The sequence below is a fragment of the Anopheles ziemanni genome, chromosome 2 (genome assembly GCF_943734765.1).
Source record: "Anopheles ziemanni chromosome 2, idAnoZiCoDA_A2_x.2, whole genome shotgun sequence".
Classification (NCBI taxonomy): Eukaryota; Metazoa; Arthropoda; class Insecta; order Diptera; family Culicidae; genus Anopheles; species Anopheles ziemanni.
The window spans coordinates 3,880,639-3,902,293 of NC_080705.1; the positions used below are offsets into that span (position 1 = coordinate 3,880,639).

Here is a 21,655-nt window from a genome sequence, read left to right on the forward strand (position 1 = left end):
GGCAATGGATTTCTGCATTGTTTTTGCTCGTTTTTCGTTCTTCGGTTGCAAACTACACAGTTTCAAAGGATTGCCAATAGGAAGATGGCCGATCGTGTGAGCAAAAAAGGTGCCAAACGAAATATTGAGAATGAAATTTGGTAGCTACTGGAGTTTTATCTCTTTCCCTTTGACGATTTTTAAGGCTAAAATTCGCTTCTGTCGCCATTTTTCGCCCGAAAAGTAACATACCATCAATTGAACAAAGAAAACAATTCATTTCGTTCTTCATCCAAACCATTAATCACAATTGTATCGCTCAAATTATGCTGCAAATGCTTTACTTTTTCATACACGCACAGGGAGAAGAAAAAGTTCGTTGGCACGATCTGCGTGACAAACTTGTTCTACCGAAACTTTCGATGAATTATTCACTTTCATTTCTCCATTCCCGGCGAATGCTTTCGACTTCCGGAAGTGGCAAAAGGAAACGACCAGCCAGCAATGCACCTCTCCTCCTCCTTGCCGGAATAATTTTCCCTCATTCATCATATCTTTACTGGATTCCAATCGATCATGCACTTCCTCCGATCCAGCCGACACTTTTTCGTGGTTCATGGGGCAGTAAGAGAAACGACGACAAACGGCCAAGAAGAGAAGGTGTGTAATGAATTCGACTTCACTTTTCGGGTTTATTGTCCTCTGTGAGGTGAGCTTTCCTATGGCTTCCCAACAAACAAAAAACCTTAGAAACCCCGAACCCTGACGACACATTTTCTCCCCTTTACAAGTCTACCTTTCCCCACACCCTTGAGGAATCTTCCTTAAGAATCACTTTCCTGACTCCACAACACAAACTGGCCCCGGAATAAATAATCACTTTCCTTATCTTTTTCCGGCGAAGGAGAGAGTTGTCTCGCGGTGCACGAAAATGCTAAACCTTGAAGAAGTGTCGCTTCCTCGAGAAAACGATGGAATTGAAAACGGCTGGCTCAAGCGGAGGACCGTTCCTTCAGCCTAATTAACAACATTCTCACGTGCACGCGGCGACAACAGTCCTGCCCCAAAAGTTTGTGGAAAAAAATGATTATATTTCCAAAGAAACGAGTTTAACGGGAGGAAGATTAATCGGTAGCGAGATTGAGTTTGAAATAAACTAGAAAAGAAAAGAACAAATGGAAATAATTTCCGTTTTGACCAGGCTAATTACTACATCTTTGTAGCAGCAGCTCTGAAAAAATAAACTTGTTGAACTCAACGCAGTGAAGTAAAAAAAAAATATCGCTCAAATTAGTTACACACCTTTCTTTGATCATCTTCTTAAACGGCAAAGTTTCACACCTTTTGCCTTCGATAATTAGACCCTGCTGGAAAAGGGCGGTGCTGCAGCTTTTAAAACATTCTTTAGCCATGGTGGAAAGGAATGATTTTCTAATTTCTGGTGTTTCAACCAGTCGGAATGCAGGTCACCAGAACAAACTGCAACATAAAACTCTTGAAAACAGATAGATTTTCGTGCGCCAAAGCTGCTCAAAAACAGAAAAGGAAACCGAATATGAAACCAGCGGCAAAACAACAATATAAACGATCCGATGGCGATCGGGAGCGTCCCTTCCCCAGTTCTTGAAAGATGCCATACAAAAAGACAAAAACTCAACCAAAACGAAACGAAATGAACCAAGGAATCGGGTTAGTGCTAAGAAGTTGCGGCGTAAAAAAACAGGTACGTGGAGCACGAGCTCTGCAGCGTAATCATAACATCGCGGTTTTAAAATATGATTCTTTCCATTCAATGCAACCGAATGCTCACGACTTTCCTCGACGGCTGTGGCGCGTCGCCAGACGATCCTGAAGAATGATAACTGCCCCGCAAATATCGTCTTCGGAGCCTTGGTTTCCGTGGATGGTGGCTGTGCGAATGCAATTTCCCTCCTATTTCTTCCCGATCCCGTCGGGGGAAAAACAATGCAGCCCAACCTGACAGGTCGGTCGGTAAGGTAAGGGCTCGGTTTCCAACTCCAACTGCCGGTCGGAGGAGATGGCGCAGCGGGCCATAACGAGTGCCCGAGCGATCCAGAACAAACGACTTCACAGCGAGGTCGACTTCTTCGGGTAACGGCGAGATGCCTTTGGGGTGGAAAATCCAAAACCGTGCGCGCTTCTCCGCGAGAATCATATGTGCTCCCGGGTGCGGGGGGAAAAAGCAGGGAGGAAAAAAGTATATTTTTCTAATTTATTATTTACCGTTTGCCTTCTTTTTCCTCGACTTCGGCGCCATGTCTGTGCTGCTGCTGCTGCTCTGCTGGATGGTTTTTCTCCGTCGATGCGCGCCGCCGTTTACTTCTGCCTTAGATCAAAAGTGGAATTGTTGATCTGCCTGTTCTGCTTTCCCGTTCCACAGCGTCCCTTTTTTCTCAAAGGGCGTTCCGTATTTTTTCCCTTATTTTGTTGTTTTTTTCTTCTCCTCCCTCACTGCCTGTGCTTGTGTGTTGCACTTCGGGAACACCTTTGGAATCGATCCAGAAAACGTATGGCTCTCGACGAGATTGACCTTGATTTTTCGTCGCAGTGTGCACAAACAAAATATTGGTAATTTCTATTTGTTTCACTCGTTGCAAACAAATATTTCAAACACGCACTACTGCAATATGGCACTTTCGGGGAATAATTCACCGGATAAAAGATGCGCTTTTTCGGTCGTACACTAAATCCACGCCAACTTTGCTAAGGGGTTTTCTTTCGCATCTATTATTGCTCCACCCGGATGGAGGACGTTAAACGATTTTCCTCGTGGGCATCTAAAATTGTACTCACACACCACCAACTCGTTTGCCTACCTATCACTTGCGCTTATCAATTGGGGGCTTACGAGCAACAAAAATGGAAAAATTAAACGCACCAGCTCTAGCTTAGATGCCGCTTATTCTTGCCACCATCTTGCGCTTATCAATCACCTCGGCCACAACACGATTAACCTCCACCGAGACGGAAGGGGATGATGTGCGCGAGCGCGTGTGTGTGTGTATGCTCAATGCGACAGCATAGGAGCATCGAACAAACGCGCAATACAAGATGATTGTTTTTGTTTAGGGTTAGTGCGCTGTGTATCCAATAATTGAAATGGCACGGGAGCAATTACCCGGACGAATCAATGCGCAACTGCGACTGCCAGATGTGTGGAACTCGGTTGCGGTCGGTTGGTGGTTTTCCACCCAGAATTTTTCCACTGCAACAACCACTGGCGATTGTTTTTCTCGCACAACGCGCGCCGTGTTACCTTTTATATCGACCACAAGCGGGCGATTTGTAAACAAACCACTTCTGCGAGCTGTCAAACCGTTTGCCGTCACTCGCGCTGGCAGCAGCTGTCAGAATTCGCAACAAAACGGAGCGAGTTTTCTTCGCTTTTTGTTTGCTTGCTCAAGTGTCCGATGAAGATAGCCCGTGTTTTGGTGTTTTTTGCGGACTCTACACTCCACCACTCAGCTGTTGATTAATCTCAATCGTTTCTCGGTAGCCTTTTTTTCTTCTTATGTCGCAGACGAGGATCCCCACGATGAACTCCGCCAACCCGTATAAGTGACGTAATTTAGCGACTAGACTCTTATAGAATACACCGTACAGAACACACACGCTTCACTGGCCCCGCATACTTTTGCTCCGTTTTTTAAATGGTTGATTGTTCTGGATCAATCGAGTTGATTCCAGCCTCCGGCGAGACAGAACCTTTTGCGTCGTTTTCGAGCGCGACGTGGTAGATTTGTATATCGTTTCCGCTGCGGAATTGCTTCCAACTGTCCCGGGACTAGGTTGAAAAATCGATTTGACGGCACGAGCGAACGTAACACCACCTTCCACCGACAACGTCCAATCGATACTAAAATCTCAACCTGCGAGTTCAAATATACAAACCACCGACCAATGCGAGAACCCACGGAAAACAAAGAGAGCAAAAGGGCTTTTTACTCTCTCGCATGTGGGTTGATTGGTGTGTCTCTTTTTCACATTCATCCGTTTTCTCTTTCTTACACGCAGGTAGTTAAAAAATATAAACTGAGATTAAAAGTATCGAGAGAGTCTACAGGGTTTTACAGTCCGGTCCAACAAGTTCTGGTGCTTGTAGCATCGTTTCATAGAAACTTTGTAACTTTTATGAGAGAATGAAAAACGTAACGAGAATGATCTCTCTCGCGGCATACTCAGCGCTCCCCCGTGCGTCCCCCGCTTTACATGCCCTTTGTGACAAGCGTCCCTTGACCATTTCCTACGCTTCCCCAGCGCCCACGTCTCACCCAGATCGTTGTGGCGCGATAAAACATAAACATTCGTACGCCATCCTTTTCACGTCGTGGTTTCGTTCTCCGTCTTCGCGCGTCTTCCATTCCGCTCGCAGATGATCGATACGCGGGTCTCAAGCAGCACACACGGCGAGGAAGACGATCAAAAGATGGCAAGACGGGACTGCTGGTGCTGATCGTAAAAAGCGGCCGGAAAGCCTGGAGTGTGAAGCCGCCGGAATGATACCGTCGTGGCGACTCTGCTCCCGAAATGTTGGAACCAGATCCTACTAGAATTTAAATGTTGACCCCCACCTTCGAAATAAACCTCTGCAGCGGCCGGTTCTTTGGCTTTGCCATGCCCTTTTCTCGCTCGGTTTTCTTTTTTTTTTGTTTGGGAAACCCATGCGCATAAAATTAACGTGTCGGGAACGTAAACTGCAGGAAGCGAAGAGATAGCGGGTCCGGGTGAGAAATGCAATCAATCTGTCAAACGGAATTCCCTTACTCCGGGGGTTTATCATCTGGATGAGTTCGTCTCTCTTCTTGATTTGAAAGGTGGACGTAAGTCCAGCATGATCAACTTACATTTGCTTATGCTCTTCTTACTGATTTTTCTTAGTTTTGAAATCTTGTGGAAAGTAGCTCTATCTCTTCACCAACTGTGATAAAGAGTCCGAAACCATTTTTTCTTGCTGCATAAATGAAATGAAACCAAAGTACATTTAAATACAGAATGTAGATCGCACACACGCCAACGGACACCTCGTCGATCACAACGTTTACGAGTGCACGAAATTGTCACAAGCCGAGATCAAATTTGCGTCGTTTATCTTCCACTTACTGGCAAGCAACTTCCTGTGGCAACTTCGAAAATAGAAATTAATCTTAGCGCGGGGATTGCAGACGAACCGCTCCTGTCGGCAGACGTCGCCTCTTATCCCGAGCATAAGTTTTCCCGATGCTAAATGGGAAGCGCGTAAGTGCGCCCAACTAATAGCGACGGAAATTGCCTGAGAAGAAACGAATTTTTCGTCCATTTTCTCGAGAACGAAATTCCGATTCCGCTGGGTGGGAAAGTCGGAGCTGGCTGCTGCTGCTGCAGCGGGTAATATTGTTGTGTATTTTGCAAAAATAGATTACCGACAGACGACACAGATTACGCCGCTTCGAATCGACGTTGACGATTCGTCTTCGAACGGCTTTTCTTTCTCAGACAGCGTGTGTGTGTGTTTATGTGGGTATGTGCATGGCCACGACACGGGCCGATATCCGTGCCAGACCGAGTGTCGTATGCCTAAAAATAGCTATTTCCCTCTGTCGTCGTCGTGCGGAAAGTGCGACGATGGTTCCCTACGCCATCCGTGTCTACTTTGTCCGCGTTCTCTAGGCGCGTGTTTTCCACACCACACCAACTCCAAGGGCTGTGTCGAAATACGGTCTGTGCGGGCACCAGTGTTTATAGGGGTTTGTTTTGATTTAAGGTCCTCAAAACGAATCATCCCGTCTGGGTTGGCTCATTCGCGACATTCCCCATTCCCAAACCCATTCGCTCTTCTTCAACAGTCTGCGGATGTTATTAACTGATTTATCCGTCTGGCATTACAACACTTGCCTGAAAAGGGGGGAGATCCAAGGATTTCGTCGACGACAACTTGGTCACTGAGAGGAAGAGCAAGGGAGAGCGAGCCTCCTTCCGAACACAATTCATTAAACTTTCGACTTTATGCTTCTTGTTTGGGTGGCGCGAGATTGCGAAAGTAGAATTTCGCGACATTCCAACACTCGCACAATGCGCGACGCGCACTTCGTTCGCGGTTGAAGTCACCGAAGGACGTTGGCATGACACAGATTTTGCTTTCGGTTCTTCATGCTGCGAAGAATTCGCCGATCTACTTTGGGAGAAATTTGATTATTTAACCAGTCCCGTCAGTCGTGGCGGGTGAAGATGGCATCCCAGATGATAAATTTCGTCACCTCGTTTTGCGTGTTGACAATAACATCGGGCAGCTGAGAAATAGCAATCGCCCCAGACATAACAAAACGAAAGTAGCGAAAAAATAATGTGTGATCATTTTTAGACCTTCACAACAACATAAAGAGAGGTAGAAAAAACAAATTTTCAAGGGCACAGGTAAACGGGGACATCGAAGAGCACAATACTTTGTACCAATGTCCAAAGGTAAACGATCAGATCTCATTACACTTGAAAAGCGCATATCAAGCCACTTGAGAAAAATGGTATTTTACACCCCTGGCTAAAGGGACAGAAGGGAGACCCGGACAGAAAAGAATACCTGTTCGAGAAGACAGAATCCGCTGGTGGTGGTGGTGATGGTGGTTGAGCGTTTCCGTGCTGATCGTACGAAATTAACGATCAAAACACAATAGAAAAACTGTCAGATTTGAAAGGGAAGAAGCTGAGAAGCTGCGATACCAAGAAACCGTCAGGGGTTGCCTCGATCCTCTCTGGCTGTAATATTTATCTCATTTCAATACCAACCATCATCAACTTTTACTTCTCCCTTTTTCTATACAAAATAATATGAAAACCGAATGTGGCAGCGCGGTACGATCGTACGATAGTACCAAAGAAAATCATCTTCTTCATTGTTCGATTTTCTGTCCCATTTTTCAATGCTTGGTCGTCTATAAGATCGTCTCTTTTTTAGAATCTTCTTACTTTTGGTTATGGTGTTATTTTAAGCTCTTTTTCTTTTACTTTTACACTTCTTTAGCCTTTGAATACACGATGGATGACGTCTGGACTGTTTTTGTTCGTTCTCGTATTTCTGTATACTCTCTTCATCTTCTGACCATTTTTCGTACGATCACCACACCACAAGGGCCTGCTCGTCCTTCTCTTTGGTTCTACTTCATCAACCGTTCTTTCATTCCTGCCTTTCATACAAAAACGCTATTCTTTTCTTTCAATTGCTTTCGCCTGGAAAAAGGTTCTGACTTTTGGGAGCGTGAAGTCAGAATCCCGAAGCACAAAAGCGTGGTTTGGAAGTTGAAGTCGCTGCGCGAAAGGAGCGAAACGTTCTTTTCAAGTGTTAAGAAACCAGATTTTATTATTACACTCGTTTCTTTTCGTTTTACGAGTAACAACCCCCCGCCAGGCCAGCCAGGGCCCAGCTAAGGGCAGCAGAAGGAAGGAAATGTACGCAGAGTCCACCAGCGAAGAGGGCAACAAACAGGACAAAGGTTTGAACAAGTGAATAAGGGAAACGCCAACGGACGTGTGCAAGACTTTCGGGGCAACAAACGCTGATCATCGAGCAGATGAAAAGAAACGGATAATGCGCAAGGTAATGTGAAGAAGATGGACACGAAAAAACAGGGGAAGATTTAGCTTTTTTTTTCAACACAAAATTGTAAGCCATCAACGTTTGCTGTCTGTCAGGATCTAATCGATTCGGACTAGAACGTTCCTTTACCTTACACCATACGCATCCGAGGTGTTTGTGAAGAATAACACAAATCGAAAGATCGTGAAGGAGAAAAAAAACCGAGCATGATCTTCATGTTTACCGTAACAGAAAAGTTTATGAAAAAACATTATTCTTACATGCTTTGAGAATGTAATGAATTGAAGGTAACGAACAAACAATTGTGCAGTTCAAAACAAACAAAAATTGGTAAGAAAATGGTCAAATTCTCTGATCACAACAGAACGTTTTATCTTTATAAATAGCAAGGACACTTTTGTACATAGTTGAAGAAGTTCGTTGCACTAGCATTAACTAGGTAAATTACATTTCCATTTATTCGCAAATCATAAATGTCACTTCTTTGCCTTCAACATCATCTAACATCACGCTGGTGTTTGGCAAACTGAGCACGAATATTTTATTACAATCCAACTTTTCACTCGAGACTCATTCTGTGTACCTAGAGAGATGCGAGCAAAGGGTTATTGGTCAGATCGGGGTCAGCTAACGTAATAAAATTGGTCATTTTATATGACAGTGGCAAAATACACGTCCACCTAAAATTACCGAAGAAATTTCACCCATTTCTTCGCCACTTTTCAACACCATCGCACCAAAGGGCGGCGACATTACGTACCTTGAGGGGTGGAACGTGCGCCAAACGAGATTGCAGATCAAAACCGCACCGTTTTGCATCGTAAAATGGCCTTCATTTCATGGGTTCTCATACATTTTTACCCTCCTTTTGATACGAATTAAACACGTCAACACCGAAAACGATTGCGGAGGCGACACTCGAGACGCGGTGGTTGAAAATTTGCATTTTAATTAAAATTTCTCCATCACCTTTGGCCGGGAGGAAATGTTGACAAAAGTGGGACCGACCTAGTACGCCACCATCCTACACTGGTAGATGGTATTTCATGCTGCGCCAGTGCATTGTGCAATAATGGGGATACTGAAATGTTCCAGAGTTTTGGCGATAAACTTACCCAACTTATCTGACTTGGTTTTCCTACCATTTTTGGAGCTTTGTTATGTTTCATATGGAAATGGATGCATATTTTTAATACTTTATTGAAACATAAATTCTCCTTCTAAAATTAGCCACTCAATAAATTGAGGGAGAAATGTATTGCCAACAGAAAACAATATGATTATTTTAATTAAAAACCAACAGAAACTGTCACTTAACAATCCAAGGATCAAAGGTCTAAAATCACACTTCATAATGTGACGCTTAATCCCGGCGAGCAAAAATATTGGCCCAGCTGTAGCTACCGCTTCTCCAATCTGTGTCTTTGAATTAACTGTAAGCTCCCCGATGGGTGTCACATTAAGCGGAAGAGTTATCTACGGCCATTTTTAATGTTTTATTTAATTTGCATTTACGGATCTGCAGCACACCTTTCCCCGGAGATGCTGTTTATCTTTCTACTTGTTCGGAAAAGTGTGCCCATCCAGTCGAAACGAACCATCCGTGCAACAAACCGTCGAAGTTTACTTCTTCTCTCTAGAATCCGTCGTGGGTTAATCTGGTGTCACCTCCAGCATCGCACTCCACCAACACGATCCCTCGCGCGGAAGACTAAGACGCGTGCTTTATCTTAAGTAGCGGCGGTTTTCGGGATCTTCAGCCGGGGAAGGGGTTAACTTTCGACCAGCTCAAGCCAACGCGGATGAATCCAACCATAAGCTCCTCCATAATCGAGGATAATCCAATTAAGTAAACGAGATTCATCCGGGTGTCCGGGTTGTAATGCACCTCAATGCCGGAGTATGGCATTACAAAGCGATATGCCGACACACATTGGTGCGAAGTTTTCCGCGTGTGCGGCTTTGAGTTCCGATTGGGATTTGTAGAATAAACCGAAGGTGACGGTGCGCTACCGGAGAATTTGCATAAAAATATTTGCAAACACAAACTGGAAGAGCACATTTTTGAGCATTTTCTCTTTTTTAAAACATCATCTTAATGATCTGTCAACATAAAAAAAAACCCCTTTTGTATGTGGTGCTCCAATAAATTTAACGTAAAAAATTACTTCCTTTAACACCTTTGCTTCTTTGCGACTGCATAAGCCGACTACTAAAAGCAGTCATTGAAGAGAAACCTTAAAGAGATCCGCAACACATACATTAAACGTTCTCCAGACGAATCGTTGTTAAAATGTCGCACTTAATAAATACGGACTCTGGAGTTGCGATAGAATAAGAACCGGCGGCGCGGTATGATTTGCATATTATTTCCTTTGAACTTTCCGTTGCGTGCCGCAGGAAGAAGACTGACGCATGAACGCCGTGTGTATGGTCCGGCCCATCATCCGTCCACGGTTCCCTCAAGCGAGAAGTATTCGCCAAGTAATATTCCGATCGTCGGCGAGCGGTGAAGGTGTGGCGCGCGAAAAACGTCGCGCGCGCGGCTTATGCTTAAAAGCATAACAGTGTTTTCGTGTCTGCGCGTAAATTTGTGCGACCACCCCGATTGCCTCCACTTGGGCCGCCCGCCAAGCCGGAGGAGGGATCCTGTTGTCGGATTACGATCCTCTTTTTTTCATTCTTCGGCGATTCTCTTGCCTCGCCGTGCTTCCACTAGCAAAGGGAAGAAGGATGACCAGAACGATCCCCACGGCAGGGTTCCTTAGAAGGCCGACACAACAAGCGAACGAGAGTAAGATCGCGGCCGAACAGCATCCGAGAAAACGTATGCCCGACTATATTCTCCGACCAACGCAAGCCAACAAGAGCGTTTTCTGCTCCAAGTCTGTCTACGTTTGGGACCTCTGATCGTGTATTCCGCTGGGGAACAACACAAGGAACCGCTCTGGAAGGATGGAATATGTAACGGCTCCAACGCCACGCTGATAGCACTTTAGCTACCGTTTCCCGACGGCCGGCGGAAAAGTCAAGCAGGCATTGGCACGGGCGGAAACACATTCGCACCATATTCGCAGCTGTCAGACATTTGTTTCCCTCGTTCCTGTTTTGAGTGGTACTTCAGCATCGCTTCCTTTGTCTGCTTCACAAGGAGAATAAGATTTCGCGACACGAACCACCGAAGAACGAAACGTAAATCCAAATGTTTCTTGTTGGACTACACAAATTGAAGAAACGCGAGGTGGTGATCTCCTCTTCCGTACCTCACTGTATAAGCCTTCTTGAATTCAAAGCCGGGATCAAAGATGACCTGCCCTACCTTCACCCGCGACCCACGTTGGATTGATTCTGCAAAAAACCGGGGGAACTTCCAAATAATTAGTTTTTCTTTTGCGCCCGATCCGTTCGCTGTTGGATGCAGCAACGATACTCCTCCGGACTCTTGGAGATCATTAAAACGGACACGCAATTCCGTTTGCATTGGAGCGAACAGGGTCGAAAGATCTGAAACGTAGGAGTAAACAGCGGAAAACGGTTACGTTGGCGCGTTTTAATCGGACTGCCTTAAAAGTTTGAATAGAAGCGCAGCATTTTAATTAGAAGACTACGCTCAAATTTGGGTGATGCAAGCACGATTTCACGTGAAGTGATTCGTTAGAGGTGAACGGAATCGAGCGGAGTGGAGGATGTGCGCAATTTGAGGGACTTACAGCCCACAACTTACTATGAGGTTGAAATATACAATTAAAAAACAACCAGAGATGAGATAACGTCTGTAAAATCATATATCTGATAGTGAATCATGGAATGGCAATCAATTCAAGTGTACAAGAAATCAGTTATCGAGCTCCATGTTAGAAAGGTTTATCCTACCGTGGGAGACGTCAGTCAGTTGTGGAATGCACAACAATGGTGATTTGTTAGGTTTGTTCTATCATTGCGGAACCTTTACCATCATCCGACGTGGGAGGCCAGCTTTTTTCTCTTCCTTTCAACGACAAATCCAACCACTTGAGGCGATACATTACACTTGGCATTAGATGGATTACTTTTTCTCGAGATTTATATCTGAATTATTCAAATGCGGCCGTGTGTAGGCCGACATCGCTGACATTACACTCATTGCAGTCAACACTTTGTAGAGCTTGATCTTTTGCCGGATAAAGGAGCCCGTTTAACGATAGCTGTGGAGCTGTTTTATTTCCCATCTTGTTGTGGCGGGGATACAACTTCATTAGAAATCCATTAACACGCCAATTATTCGTAAAGGTCCTCCACTACAGCTTTCCTCCACTTAAAACCCTGTACTCTATATGTATGAATGATCGATATTTCTGGCACGCCATTTTGTTCAGCCAAACACGGTGCGTATCGATGAAGCGATTGGGTGTTATAAGCAACAACTTCGATTTACAAATTTCTAGTTGTTCTGCAGAAGTACAAGCAGTGCCGGTCAAAACAAGAAATTCCGACGACGGCATCGACGACAACGGGAGACACTAGAACAAGTGATTTAACGCGGTTTTAAATGGTGACACCAGACACACCGATCTACTTTCACGATCGATCGGGCTGATCGAAGTGTGCTAATCGCTGCTGCCAGCAAACAGGCACTCTGCCACTACCTCCTTCCCATCCGCGCAGAGTCACCTGCACTGAAAGCGTTGCACCCGTAATGTTGTAAATTGGCAAACTGCACCACTTCGTCGTAGCTGTCGATGCTCGACCGGTGTTTGTGTCTCTTTGCATACGGCGATAAGGGCAGCTTGCCACTCGAATGGGAGGGGGGGAGAATGAGAAGGCCAACAACACTCACTCAACCCTCGCGTGCTACGGAGCACGATGGACGCGATTTAATCTCAGGTCTGCATTCATAGGGCTCGGCCTGCATGCACTGGGACCCGGCCCGAGAATAGGTCCCGGGATCCCGGAAAGGCTGTAGCTGTAATTGCCCGCGAAGGGCGAATTAAGAGATGCCACTGATGTGGTACCGGCACAAGGCTTTGGAATGTATCCTCATCGCATTTATCGCCGCACAAAGAACAGTTACAGCCGCTCGTTGATTATGGTAGCTACTACTCTGTGGCCGTTAACGACCAGAGGATAATAAGCGTTTTACTGGGTGCGGTGAAGTCTAACAGCTTCTGGGGACAATCCTGGGCCACCGTTACGCATTCCTCCAATCAATTGGTATGCAGTTGGATTCCAATCCAATTTCTAACGAGAAAGTTGAAGTCAAGCCATTCCTAAAGGACAAGATGTTCGATTTCATTGTATCGTTGAGAAGACACTGCACGTTCAATACTAGACCAGAACTACATGCCGCCCTACTAGAACTCATAAGCTTGTCGAACAGGCTGTTAAAATTAAAGGAGTTCTTCAAGCTTTCAAGATGGCGCGTGGCCATTGCAAACCAGTGGCGACACCGGCACCATAAAACTGCCGTGTTTCCATTTATGGTGTGAACCATCGGGTCATGCGGTGGGAGAGCTGTCCGCTCAAATTTGGGCTTTTCTATTTGAGCGTCGGCTCACGTCGTACCTCGATGACGCCCGAAAACGACGACGACGATCGGCGGGCGAAGGCGTAAAATCGTTTTATTATGCTCCGGCATCAAACGGCTCGTCGAGGCTGTCCGGTGTGTCGGCTTCGGGCGAGTGTTTCCAAAAATGTTCAAATCGCTTCAAACTAATTTTAAGGTTTCCTTCCCATAGGAAACGATGTGACGCCGACCGAAGCCGTCAGCGCGACCGGGAGGAGGTAGGCGAGATTCTAGACAGATTTATGCCCCGTGAAGTTACCGCAGGAACCGTACCTAACCTCAAAGTGTACCAACCGACGCCTGGAGTTTCCTGGTTCAACAAGAACTCCTCCTCCTCCTTTGACCATGGAGGAATTTATGGTCTGATATAAAGACGAATAATTGAAAATTCAATTGAGGTCCGAACGGGTTTTACGCAACAATTCATCCTCCCGTTCCGAGCGCTCGAGTGCCCATTATAATTAGGAAATGTGAGCAGATATGTTCGAGCCGGTCGCCAAACCACACGGAGGACGTCAGGACGATGCAAAGAGGGGTCTCTCTCACAGCACGTGCATGGGCATAAGCGTTGAAGTGTGGTTGTACACGACGCTATAAGCGCAAATCATTCAACCATTTCATTCATAGGTTTTTCGTTTCTAGACCCACGGATCGGACAGGGGGGGGAGAAGGACCAAGGGAAGGTCCGTGAACGTGCATGCCTCGTGTGTGTAATTCACGTTTCTGTGCATACTTACACTCGATCGTTTGCGGATTTTAGGACTTACGCCGTTACTTAAGATCGTTTGCTCTGCAGAGCTGTCGAGTGTGAGTCGAGTTGAGTTGTGACAGACCGTTTGATGGTGCACGCCTGTCGTTCCCTTATGGCGTCCCACACCATCTCCGCCCCCTTTTGAGGGTATTTTAGGGGGATTGCAAAAAAACGTCACCCACACCCACGAACTGGAAGATAGGCCCCTGCTGTCCTAAAGCGGGGGGTTCTCATTAGTTTGTATTTCAATGTTTTATCTCGGCAACATTTTGTTTTCGAGTGCAATTGCATTCCCTCCCACCTCTCGAGACCTCCACTGTCTCCCCGATTTGACGTGGAACTGTGGGGGCGAGTGGGCAGAAAAAAGGGAAAACCAATTTTTCGTTAGCGTTTGCGGACACTCCAACGCTCGGCGAGTAGTAATTGCGCTTTGAATATTCTAAACCTGGTGTCGCATATGTGTGTGGTTTGGCTAGCACACCTTGCCCGGCCATTCGGGTGAAGCATTCTTCGGCACCTTACACCCAACTCTTACTGGTCGAACATCAAACGGAACCCCCCCATTCCTAGACGCAAGTATGACGAAGGTAGTGCAGCTGGTTGCATTTGGGTGCACTTTAGCTCGCCCTGCACTATGCACGACTGCAAGGAGCGTTTCGAACGAACAGTGCGATTATTTATAAACTTACATAACCATGACATACACCTGCTTCGGGAGATTACCGGCTTGACATCGGGCGACAACGAACCTAGATCCATGGGTATATGTGTGTGGAATTGGTTCACCGATCACCATTCATCACGCCTCGCATCAAAACCGAGTTGGGTCCTATGTCTTCCCAGGGAGGGCGAATGATTTGCGCCACCGCTTGTGGGAAGATTATTTATTGCCAGAGGAAAAAATATCAAAGACGGCCCACCGGGACTTGTAGCCAATTAGTTCGCGTAAGGCCACACCGAGAGTTTTGTAACCGAGTCAGCTGTTTCCTGCTTCCTTAAGATAAAGAATCGCTGATGGGCCTACAGCGTTGTCAAAGAGTTGGACCAGTTTTCTCTTTGAATTAATCACTAGCGTAGTGTCTAGGAGTTTGAAGTTGTATGACGTGGGTTCACACCACAGATGTCTATAACTCTTGTTGATATATACAATGCCGTTGGAAGCTTAGTAACATTTATTACTTTTCCCAACAAAATCACTCTATTCGCATAACAGGAATACGAATACCATCAAACTAAAACTCTCCGCCAATTCAATCCGTCATTGATGGCGGATGCTGACGATCCGGGGAGTTTGCAAATACCGCTCAGAGTAAAGTTCAATCAAAATTGATTGAAATTGACAGAGAAACGCACGGGTGGACGAATGACGAATACGGTTTGACATATTCAATTCGCCAACGTTGGAATGGATTTGGCTGTTGAGGGGTTCCTGGGTGAGTCAGCAACATGACTATGGTTTGGTATATCACACGTCAGGCCAGTTTCTAGCTTAAACCACACGAGCATACGACGCGCGAACGTGATCTTTGCAGGGAATGCAATCATTGAGGGATGATTCAGAACAATTGTAAGTACATTCCGCGAGGTAATAGACAAGCGGTGGACACCGCAAAAATTAAGAATTCTTTCGTATCGCAAAGGTCTTGCCTGTAGAATGTTCTTTGTCGCTTGTTTCGTTCGATCTCGAGTAGGATGGAGCGTTCGAACTCGTTATTTATTGCACCTCGTTGGTGTCATTCGAACGGTATTTCATTAGAAACTTGGCGTGTCCCTTTCCGGCATCCCATAACCATAACGGGGAGAGAAGTCCAGGCAGCCTCTTCGCAACCCGAAGGCCATAAATAATGGGACGACCAATTTCGTAACCCGAAAAACATCCACACATTTTCTCCACAGTGTCTTCATGCCACGCGCGCTCGCGCACGCGCCTATCAATCGAACCGATCGATGTTCGGCGCATCTTTTGGAGCCCACGCGACATGTCCGGTGCTACACCTTGGACGGCTTGGTCTTACCGACGTGTGGGTGAAACCACTGCCCTCACTCATTCAAATGATCCACTTAAAACGAGGCACACCAAACGACACGCTGGTTCCGTTGTTTTGCCGAAACTGGACTTTGCATAATTTATTGATCACGAATAATAATCAACTTGGATCTGGCGCTGCTTCTTATCTGATCACGGTTTTCACCTCTTTTGGGCACAACTTTTTTCTGCGTTTTTATTATCCCCCCCCTCGGGTTTCCCAATCATTCCAACTATTCGGAATTGGATTTGGAACGAGAGATAATCTGTCAAATGGTTTAATCCGAATGTCAACCAATAATCATAAACTGTTTATCATAAGTCCATTATGGAACAAAGCGAAGAAATGGCACGGCCAAATTATAGGGCTGTCAAATGAGTGTAAATAGAGCACATTAGTAAAAAGCGACGCAGGGAAAGCTTAATTTGAATACGTAATCGTAGATGTAAATGCTTGGTTCAATAAATACGCACTGCTGTTTTTCTTCCAGCGTGTTTTGCACGATCTTTTATGGTAACGTCTTATCGATCATCAGGGCGACGTTAAACGATCGTGATCATATACATGTAGATGTTGCTATGACCTAGATAAAATAAGGAACCCGAAGGTACAAAGTCCGGGAGGGGAAGTAAGCGATATAACTATGCAAAACACAACCGCGAACAAGCGATAAAAAACTCGCACGACAAATGAAGACAATGGGCAAAAGGTGAGAAGCATGACGAGGAAAGATAAAAACAGGAGAAAAAAACTTACGATCGTTACCCGCTACTACTATTACTACGCGGCGGGAAGCAGGCTTACAACATGGCGATAAGATCTTTCAAGAGGAACGGAGGGAAGGCAAGGTCGATTATTTACGACACTATTTATGGCAAATGTGCAATTAAACTGTGCAACTACTCATTGTCACTTGCACCTGATGTATTCATAGAGCAGGAAGGACGGGGGGCCAACGGGAAAAAACGAAGGTGCAGCATTTGCATCCGGAAATGGAAATTTCCCAACGGGGTTCCCCGGGTTTGCTTCAACCTAGTGGAAAGTTTCGAGAGATTTTTCCTGTATCAGCAAATGGTTGAGCATTGTTGTTTTGATCTCATATAATATTAATTTCTTCTGCAAACATCTCACATACATAATTGAAATTGCAGTTGAATTGTAAAATCAAACAAAAACAAATTGAAAATAACACTGCAATAAAACTTCTAACTGGCTGATCACGAGGTGAATGAAACGAATCAAACACGAAAGAGAAACAAACTCGAACACACCTTGGGATCGCTGTTGGGTTTGCAAATAACAGAACAGTTTTAGCCCTCCTTTCTGCGTTGGCACATTACGCCGGGATCGTTAGCTGGTTAGTTATTGCATGCAAAAAGTGCCACATAAAATTACAATTATGGCAAAATTATGCCCCTGCGGCCTCATCGAGAGAGTCTTAAGAAATGGTAACGGGGGGGTTATATATTTTTCTCTTCAAAACTGGAGAGACAACTTTAGCTCAGCATGAAGCGGACAAAAAGTTCGCGGGGAAAAGGCACGTGTGCACGAAGGACTGTTTTTTTTTCTTAGTCGCTTATAGGGATAGGGGATAGTGACTTTTGAATACATTTTAATGTCGCGTTTAGCAACCCTTTGGGGGTCGAGAAATGATCGCCAAAGATGAAGGAGACTATACGAGGATGAAAATAAAGATACAGGGAGCGCATGGGAGTCTGCAAGCCATTCTTCCAAGTTGTGCGCGACAGTTTCGATGGCACTCGATTAGCGAAGGGATGTATTTTCCGCTTGTCTCTTCTCTAATTTAAATAAGAAATTGCTACTGTTCAATGTCGGGCGAGTTTGCATGATGGATGATCGGAGAAAGGGATGAAAATTAAAGCCTTACCTGCGCCATCGGCTATCGTGGAGGACGCATCCAGCACGCCCTGTTGGTTTTGCTCAACTTCCCCGTGCCCGTCGGGGGAAAGTGGGTTGTGATCCAAGGGAGGTTGCTCCTGGATGGGGTTTCCTTCCGCTATGGAGAGAAAGATAAAGAAAGGGAGAGAAACATCGCAGTTAAAGTGGGTGTTAGGCAACATGGGAAAGGGAGGCCCAGACCCCTGTGAAGTCTATGATTATTATTCGCTCCTTGCATTTCCGTGTGTCATATTAAGTGCAACTGCAACCCATTCACTACCGGGCTTTTACGGTGTTTATCGGTCGTAAGGTAGAAATGAAGTGATTTGCATGTTGTTTGTTATTTCCCTTGACGCAAGAGCAGTATAGGGGAAAACCTTTGAAACCAATTTGAAACAAAAAAAAAAAGGCGAATATGTACATCGTCAAGCGGTATTGAACGCGACTGGCGGATGATGACGATGCACAGACCTGGCAATTAGGTCGCATTACTTCTAATTAAGACCCGAAGGAGAAATCAATCTTCGACGGGCATGTGACACACGCGCACGGTCCACTCGCATGCGTACTACACACACGTCGCACTCGGTGTCCTCAGGCTCACTACCGTTCCTCCAAAGTGGTCATGAATCATGCGGATTTTAATTTCCAATCGGCCCGTCGGTCATCCGTCCAACGGTGCACCGTGACGATGGATTGACACATCGATAGATGGCAAGCAATTACCGTCTTCGTCTAAGGCGCCCTTGAGAGAAGGAGCACTTTGCTTGGGGTACGAGCTAGATGGGTTATTTCTTGGGTAGATGGACAAATGGTTTCAACGAATAAAATATATGCACCCACGACATTCCTTAGGAAAGTCAAGAACACAACCAAACCCCAGCTAACTTGATCGACACAATTCTGAAATAGCGGTAGATGCGTTGCAAAAATAACATTAAAGGAAATATAACCACATGAAGACATGGAAAAAACCTGAAGGTGATCAACAACCAAACAAAACAAACCTTCCTACCCGAAACATAAACGACCAAAACAAAACTACCTATTTACGAACTCCTTTGCCTACACAGCTGCGCTAAAAAAATCCATTACCTGTTTGTCACAGGAATCTAATACGGATTTTCCCAACGATCGTTCAATGAGCCGGAGGTAGATATTTTACTTTCTTTTATTGCCAAAGGTACTTGAGATGGTTTACCACAACACATTAAACCGTTTACAAACTGTCTTCCGCTGCCCGAGAAGAGTATTTATTGCATTTGCTATATCTCTGTGGATCGTGCGGTTTTCGGTACCCTACCCTAGTCGTCTGTGTGTCCTAAACATTTCACAATCATTGTAAAAATACGAAAAAAAAAACTAGATTTATAGAACCCAACAACAGATGGTTGGAAAAACACACATGGCACTATGATGTTCATCTTCAAAAAGTTTGAAGTCGGTCGTTCATCGAATGTCTGAAAAGTTGTGGCCATTGCCGGAAGTCACATGGCCATTCGAGCTTCGTTCGAACTACTCGGAGAATGTGGGTTGAAAAATCGATGACTCTCGGTGAAAATATACCCACACGGATGGCAGTGATACGGTTCGGAAAGAAAATCCCAGCATCGCGCGTTCGTGCGTAATGCCCTCCGGAAGGAGGAAAAATAAACAGTAAACAAAAATCGTTCACACCAAAACCCGCTTCCCGGCGACCGGAGTAAATCCTACGACGTTATTCCTAAAGGAAGAAGTCAAAGCCTCAGTCAAATGTGATGAAAAATCTGGTTTGATGAAGCCATCTGGGGTAAGATTGATAGGTTCTTTTTTTTATGTTCGTTGCTGCGTTGGTGATCTCAAGCCGTACATCATAGACGCGCGAGGCATCAATCTTCATGTGGCGTTTTTGTTGATGTTAGTTTGGGCGGAAGTTCCCCCGGTGTTCCCCCCCACTTCTGCCATCACCACACGATGGGAAGGATGGTTCGGTTCGATTGGTTTGGTGTCGATTGATGAATATTTTTTAAAGCACGGACCTAGTTTATAGTTTCTAAAACCGAGGGAGACCTCAGAGCGCCGGAAGGGCAATTCAGGGCGCGTGTGCAGCTCACAATCGAACCCCTTGTACGGCCACAGATAGTGGCTAGATAGTGTGGCGGGAAGTATTATTTATGGCACGCCGGGGGTTAGTTCACTCGTTATCAGTTTGCTTTTAGTCAAACTGTCCCGTAAATGGTTGTAATTGATAGATTAATTGGCCCTAGTGCACCTCGGTAGCTCCTAATGGACAGCTGTAGAGTTGCTTATGGCAAGCGAGCGCCAAATACTCTGCTCTCCATCCTCAAGACATTGCTCTCAACCCGGTTGCAGCAAGGTGCACGCAGCCAATCGTCGTACCGACAAGCATTGCTTCGGTGAGGCGATTCCACTTCTCGCTCAAACCCGCTGAGGGGGTGAATTTCTGTGCATGTAATTAATTTGCGCAGGCAGGTTGCAGGTCAGCAATTAGGATTCGTGCGTTGTGTGCACCTGTAAGATACTACCCTCCAGAGCAACCAACCCTGCCTGCTTATTTGGGTAGAACCAAATGCATATCAAGTAGCCACCAGCTACCCACACATGTCTCGCCAACAAACCTTGGGATACCTGCCTTTGGAATGCGCTCACCATTCGGGTGGACGTTTAGAGGAATTTATTTGAGGGATGTGCTTTTTGCATTATCAACCCACACAACAGTTACCCCCAGTTTCTTCGAGTAATAGAAACACGCTAGGAAAAACCCATTACATTGTGAATGCGATGTTTTGTTAAACAATCAGCTATTCCTACGCATGTGGTTTAAAAAGAGGCAAAAATAAGTTATATTTGTCCACATACGCAGGTAAAAGGAACATTTGAAACTTTTGAAGTAGTGATGAGAATAACAACTCTTTTTAAAGATTTGAATCAGAGTGAACAATCATCATGATGGTTCGAATCTTTAAGTCACTCTTTTGTGATATAAAACGTGTAAAATGATTTATTAATCTTCGAGGAGATTTGAATCTATAACGGGGATTCGAATATCAAAAGAGGAATGAGTGAGTAAAAGTGTTCCTAGCCTTAGAGATTCGAATCCCAAGAATGATTAAAAGAGTAGCTCCCAATTTTGAATCTCAAACAGGGATTTGAATCCCAAAGTGTATGCGTATTCATATACAGTTCGTATGTTAAGTCGCAGTTTGGGATTTGAATCCCAGTTTGGCGACTCGCAACTCTTGGGTGACTAGCAACTCTTTTACTCAATCTTGGGATTCGAATCATCAGCAACTCTTTTATCCACTCGTTCACTCCTTTGGGATTCGAATCCCAGTTAAGGATTCAAATCAAAAAGGTGTAACAAAAACTATCCGTTTGGATTTAAATCAATCATTCAATAGTAAGATTCAACTCAATCATTCATTCTTACTCATTTCGCACATCACTATTTTGAAGGCAAAACACAAAAGCAAAGAATGATATAAAAAAGGCATTACATCCTACACTTTACTGATCGTTTCCTCAGCAAACCTTTGCTCGTTTGTAAAATCTATTAGCCACCCTTTGCTGTGCAGCGTTTCTGGATAAAAGTGTGTTGGGTTCGGCTTGACGCCTAAACCGTGAAAGATATTTATCTCCCAAGCCGTAGGCCAACACGTAGGCAGGCGCAACGAAGCCTTGTTTATCCGTGGCGGGGAAGAGAACCCGGGGAAAATAAGGGAAACACTTAGAGCTACCGAACCAGAAACAAAATGGTATTGCAATCGAAACAACAACCCGTTCGCTTTTCTCGACACGATCGCGCGTCGGTTTTGCGGGCAGCCAATTTTCCTCCGACAAAACGAATTCGACGAAACCAATTTCTTCCC

General features: G+C 45.2%; 1 protein-coding gene across 2 annotated transcripts in view; it reads right to left on the reverse strand.

The window, feature by feature from the left end:
• The window catches only part of LOC131282528 (bone morphogenetic protein receptor type-1B), a 41,310-nt gene extending 23,450 nt beyond the window's left edge, over nucleotides 1–17,860 (reverse strand). Inside the window, exon 1 of one of the 2 annotated variants that reach the window (XM_058312021.1) lies at nucleotides 17,776–17,860. Coding sequence is in view for 1 of the 2 variants with exons in the window: in XM_058312020.1 (XP_058168003.1) it covers nucleotides 2,224–2,257 (34 nt within the window). In the remaining variant the exon portion in view is untranslated. Of the gene's footprint in view, nucleotides 1–2,223; nucleotides 2,439–17,775 lie in introns of those variants that run through there. The other variant, XM_058312020.1, reaches the window with a different exon arrangement.
• Between the last annotated feature and the right edge of the window lie 3,795 nt (nucleotides 17,861–21,655).